The following is a 5,133-nucleotide window of genomic DNA, read 5'->3' on the forward strand; positions in this document are numbered from 1 at the left end:
AGTTGCGCCTGACCATGAAGGGCAGTAGCAGGAGCAGGAGGAGTAGCAACATCAGGAGTAGTAGGAGAAGCAGCAGGAGGAGAATCAAGCGCCTCGGTAACACCCAATTAGGAATAGAGCTCCTCGTCTGTGGTGTGACTCCGCTTAATGCCTCGTTTTACTGTACTTTTCCCTTTGCAGTCCATTATCTTCCTCTTTTGTTGGGGACAAAATTCTGGCCAACCCTCCAACTTCCATAATGGAATGTATTGCTGCCCCTTGGAGGTATTGACTTCAATGTCAGTCCAATATGCGGTCAACAACTCTTTCACAGTTGGCTCCAACGTCCTCACTACTCACAACTGCGCCAAAACATACATTGCCATTAGATCTAACCCCTTTTTTTAAATAGTTTAAATGGCATCCATGCCCTCCATGCATAAGGTGTTTCTGAGAATAGGCCTCTACATAATTTTAACTATTTCTAGTCAAGATAAATAAAATTTAGACAATACTGTCCTTATCGAAATTGACCCATTTGTTGGCTACGCATTTTAACCCGAAACCTATAAACGGGTTAAGTATGTTTCTATGCTCATAACTCCTCAATTGTCATCGATATACTGTACATCTCCTCAGAAGCAATTTTGACAAAAGCATTCCTCGTCAGTTCAACTTTCGAGCATTTTCCTAATGGTTGGAGCATTTTACAAGGGTTATTATTCGAATAAAAGTAGTTCACATATTGAGCAGTGAGAGGAAGTTTAATAAAATTAAAATAAAAATATATGCTTTCTTTACTCGCCTTGCCTTCTATCTCCAAATTTGCAATATTGACATGGAAGCCTGTAGGCCTCTCGTCACACGCCCATTTCTGCATTCTTGAGGAAACCTGTCCACACTGGCGCTGCCTTCCAAACAAGTTTTGGATTACAGAAATTGCTTTCAACGCCCAAAACTGCAAATCAATTATGAATCATTGTTTACTCACCTCATAAACTCTAACGCGAAAAGAATAATGCTAAACATCAGGGTATGGCACACTACCTGAAATGCCCATATAAATCCGTAGAGGTGGTAACATTTCTTCTCTGCTACTCTCACCGGTGGAGGTTCGAAACCCCTTACCAAGTAATTGAGAGTCAGACTCCAAACGTATATGCCCCATGGGAATGCATTCCATTCATCGATATTCTCAACCAGCAACAACAACCACAAAATCACTTATCGTCTGTAGTCTTGACTGAATAAAACATTGCTTGTGATCAAGATGAAGGCCATCTTGGTTGCATCTCCCTTTCGCTGAAACTGCCCTCCCTTGAACATCTCTAAAACTTGTTGTATCTTCACGTCATTCCCTTGTCCCCAATATCACAAGTGAATTCCTCCTGGGACGGCCTCGTAGGGATTGACAATAAGGGTTAACAGGGCACCAAACTTAAGTCCTGTCACCAAGCAGAACTCCCTATTCAAAAATTGAGCTTTCGTTCTGCCTATGGCAAACCATAACTCACCCTCGATGGCATCGAGTTCATTGATTCTGCGCAGCATTAAGTTGTGCACGAGACTGAAGCAGAATAAACTCTTCTCTGATTCGACGTCCATCGTATGCCCAAAGCATGTTCTCTTAAACATTTCGAACTCATTTACTTTGCACGGATTCTCATGTATCACATGTAGGTGCGACCAGTCTATGTGGATGTTTATGCCGTGAATCTCCCTGGTGCTTGGACAATAAGCAAAGATTTCAATTATGCTGCTCAGTTCCTGTGCTGGCCATCTGCAACATAAAACAGATAACTTTACCATTTAGTCAAGTTAATACCATCATTGTATATTAACAAAAAAAAGAAAATTTTTTGAGAAATAGCCCTCTTTATAAGCTCACTCCAAATATAACCCTATCAATAATTTCAACTGTTTTTAGATAGCCTTGAAACAGCATAATTAATATAAGTTTCGAGCATGGATTATTAAGTAAATCAAACTATACATATTAAAGCATTACAGTTGACCCAAATAATACAAACCTATCAAGCAGTCACGTAGTGTTAAACCCTTATGCATCACGCACAGCTTAAGATTACCAAGTCTCTTTAATTCATGCTGGTCACGCAATGATTTATCATTAGGTAATGCAATGACCTATTACCAGTCACACAATGTTAATCCCTAATACAATCACGACCACCCTACCTGCAACATGTAGTCACCCTGTCATGCAATGACCTTTCAATATGTCATGTAATGACATATCAACTAGTCAAGCAATTTTAAACTCGACAGCAGTCACGCAATGTTAAACCCTACTATAGTCACGCACACCCTCAATGACCCCATGCCAAAATCCTATCATGCATAAGGTGCCAACCACATAAGACCTAACCAAGCCTTCTGTCACGCAATATCTAAACCCTTAAACCGATTCATATCAAAGGTCATAATGCCTACATATCAGCCAGTTGCGCATGCTTGTACCTTTCCACCCCAACAACACCAACAATACCACCTTCATGTTTACATTCAATAATTTCAAACAACAAGAATATCAAAATGAACAAGCAATATGTATAGGTTTATGCTCAAAACCCTAAACCGAAAACATGAAGAATAACCATTTCTCCACATTGTTTAAAATATAATAAAAATATATATACTTTTCTTTGTGTAATGCGAACTTCTTCTCACTACTCAATATGTAAAAACCTTTATACGAATAATAACCAGTCCAAAATGCTCCTACTACTGCGAAAATGCTCAGAAGTTAAACTGGCCAGGAAAGCTTTGGACAGAATTGCTTCTGAGGAGAAGTACGGTCTGTCATTGAGAATTGACCAGTTTTAAACCATATAAACATACTTAACCTATTAATAAGTTTCAAGTTGATGCGTAAATCCATCAAATGAGTTGATTTTACTCATGATAATTTTGTCTAAATTTTATTTCTCTTGACTAAAAACAGTTAAAATTATGTAAAGATCTATTCTCAAAAATACCTTATGTATGGAGCTCATTTAAGAAAAATATTTTTTATCTATTTACAGCAAATAAGAAAAAGTACGAGTGGTTAAAGTTTGAAATTAACATATTATTGGGCAAAAGATGAAAATCCCAAAAGAAACCCTTTTAAAACCTCAGGCCATAAGCCACTCCAAAGCAAACCAGAACCAGTGGCTGGCCGTATTCCTTGAGAAAAAGGAGACAAAAAACCTCTATCCATCTTGAAGCTTTCTCTTCTAACATGGCGAGAACAGCCTGCAGTAATCTACTTTCAACTCTAACTCTTCTTCCAAATAAACCCTCCATTTTCACGAAAAACCCTCAATTAATCAGCGTTTTTAATGGGAGAAAAACGAGATTACACTCTTCTTCTTCCAGAATAAGCATGAGCTTAAGAGCCGGCATTGTTGGTCTCCCTAACGTCGGCAAATCAACTCTCTTCAATGCCGTCGTAAGTTACTTAATTCCGGACTTTGGATTTTTTTTCTTTTTTCTCTCTTAGAAAAGAAAAGGAAATTTTGATGAGTGAATTGACTTTGAAATTAAAAATGTAGGTTGAGAATGGGAAAGCGCAAGCGGCTAATTTTCCGTTTTGTACAATAGAGCCAAATGTTGGGGTTGTTGCGGTTCCGGATCCTCGGCTTCATGTTCTTTCTGAGCTAAGCAAGTCTCAAAGAGCTGTTCCTGCTTCTATTGAGTTTGTTGACATTGCGGGTCTAGTTAAGGGTGCCAGTCAAGGAGAGGTAAAACTTCGACTATTACTTTTTGTTTTGGTTGTTATTTTTGTACTTGTGTTTCTTGTCTTCTTTAGAAAGGAAAAACTGCATTTGTATGTGAAAGCAAATACTGCATTTGAACTAAAGATTAGGCAATATTAGGCGGTGGGATTATTGCTTTTGCTACTTGTATTTTATTAGTTTTTTTACCAGTTGTATTTCTTCTTTGGGTTTTTTTTTTTCCTGGCCTGGTTACTGCATTTGTTATTTGCTTCTTGCTTTCTTGTTTTCAAAAACAAAATGTGCATTTGGATACAAATGCAAATAAGGTTTTTTGAAGGATTCTATACAAAATATGGTAACCTTTTGTATAACAAAATGCATGATTTTACCACTATATAGACTAATTATTATATAATTGGTGTTATATTTTTATCATTTGTCCATTTTAAATCAATCAAGTAGAGTATTGTTGTTTACTTCTTGATTGTAGTAAATATATAAAACTAAAATTTTGTAATATAAATGAGTTTACTTTATATTAGTCAATCAAGTTTGAATGTGTGTTAGATTTTAATTATTGTCTCATTTTAATCAATTATAACTTTGCTTCTTTATCATTTACTTTTGCATTATAGCAACTTTTGGGGTAGCAAAAAGCACAGAACAAGAGCAACAATGAAAAGGAGCCATAATTTTAATGGATCACAAAATTCATGATTCTAGTTTTATACAAAACAACTATGAAATTGTGTTATATTTCAGCTTTTTTCTAATTTTTAATTAAATGATTTTTCTTTTTTATTGTTTGATTTTGCGTTTGAGTTTTAATGCCCTTTTGAGGAAGAAAATAGTACATAGTAAGTAGCAAAAGGGAACATTAATTTTTCTTGTTATCGTTTGCTAGTTGTAGACTTGTGGCTCACTTTTGGTGTTTACGGAACTTGTACTGATTGATTTGTTTCTTATATATATGGCATGTCTTTTGGATTCTGTTGCAATTAGGACCTTGATTTCTTATCTATGTCATTGTTGCAGGGGTTAGGGAATAAATTCTTATCGCATATCCGAGAGGTGGACTCCATTCTTCAGGTCTTCTCTATCCTATTCAACAGTGTTCTTTTCTGCATATTGTCAACTAATTTCTTTTACCATGTATCTTTAAATTGGTGATCGTGTCATTCAAATATAGTGCTTATAATAGGAAATACAGGTTTAATCTGCTAAAGACATACATATACTAGTTCAACTATCATTTTGCTAAACTAAAATTAAACGGCTTTTCATTTTACTTAGTCTTTCTAAAGAGTAGTTTAACTATCCCAGGAATTCATACTTGGTTCTGTGCAGATTAGTTCGTCACTTACAACATTAATTCTTTCTATGTGGTTTACAGTCATCTATATTTTTAATGGGTCTCAATTTCCTTCAAATTATT

At 36.0% G+C, this 5,133-nt stretch overlaps 1 protein-coding gene across 1 annotated transcript in view; it reads left to right on the forward strand.

Moving 5' to 3' along the window:
* The first annotated feature begins 3,099 nt into the window (after nucleotides 1-3,099).
* The window catches only part of LOC110419339 (GTP-binding protein-like protein), a 9,537-nt gene continuing 7,503 nt past the window's right edge, over nucleotides 3,100-5,133 (forward strand). Inside the window, exons 1-3 of the mRNA XM_021432338.2 lie at nucleotides 3,100-3,430; nucleotides 3,534-3,722; nucleotides 4,734-4,787. Coding sequence (XP_021288013.1) covers nucleotides 3,221-3,430; nucleotides 3,534-3,722; nucleotides 4,734-4,787 — 453 coding nt within the window. The 5' untranslated portion in view covers nucleotides 3,100-3,220. The remainder of the gene's footprint in view (nucleotides 3,431-3,533; nucleotides 3,723-4,733; nucleotides 4,788-5,133) is intronic.

Source organism: Theobroma umbraticum, unplaced genomic scaffold (genome assembly GCF_002168275.2).
Source record: "Theobroma umbraticum cultivar Fairchild unplaced genomic scaffold, ASM216827v3 scaffold_67.0, whole genome shotgun sequence".
NCBI classification, from domain to species: Eukaryota; Viridiplantae; Streptophyta; class Magnoliopsida; order Malvales; family Malvaceae; genus Theobroma; species Theobroma umbraticum.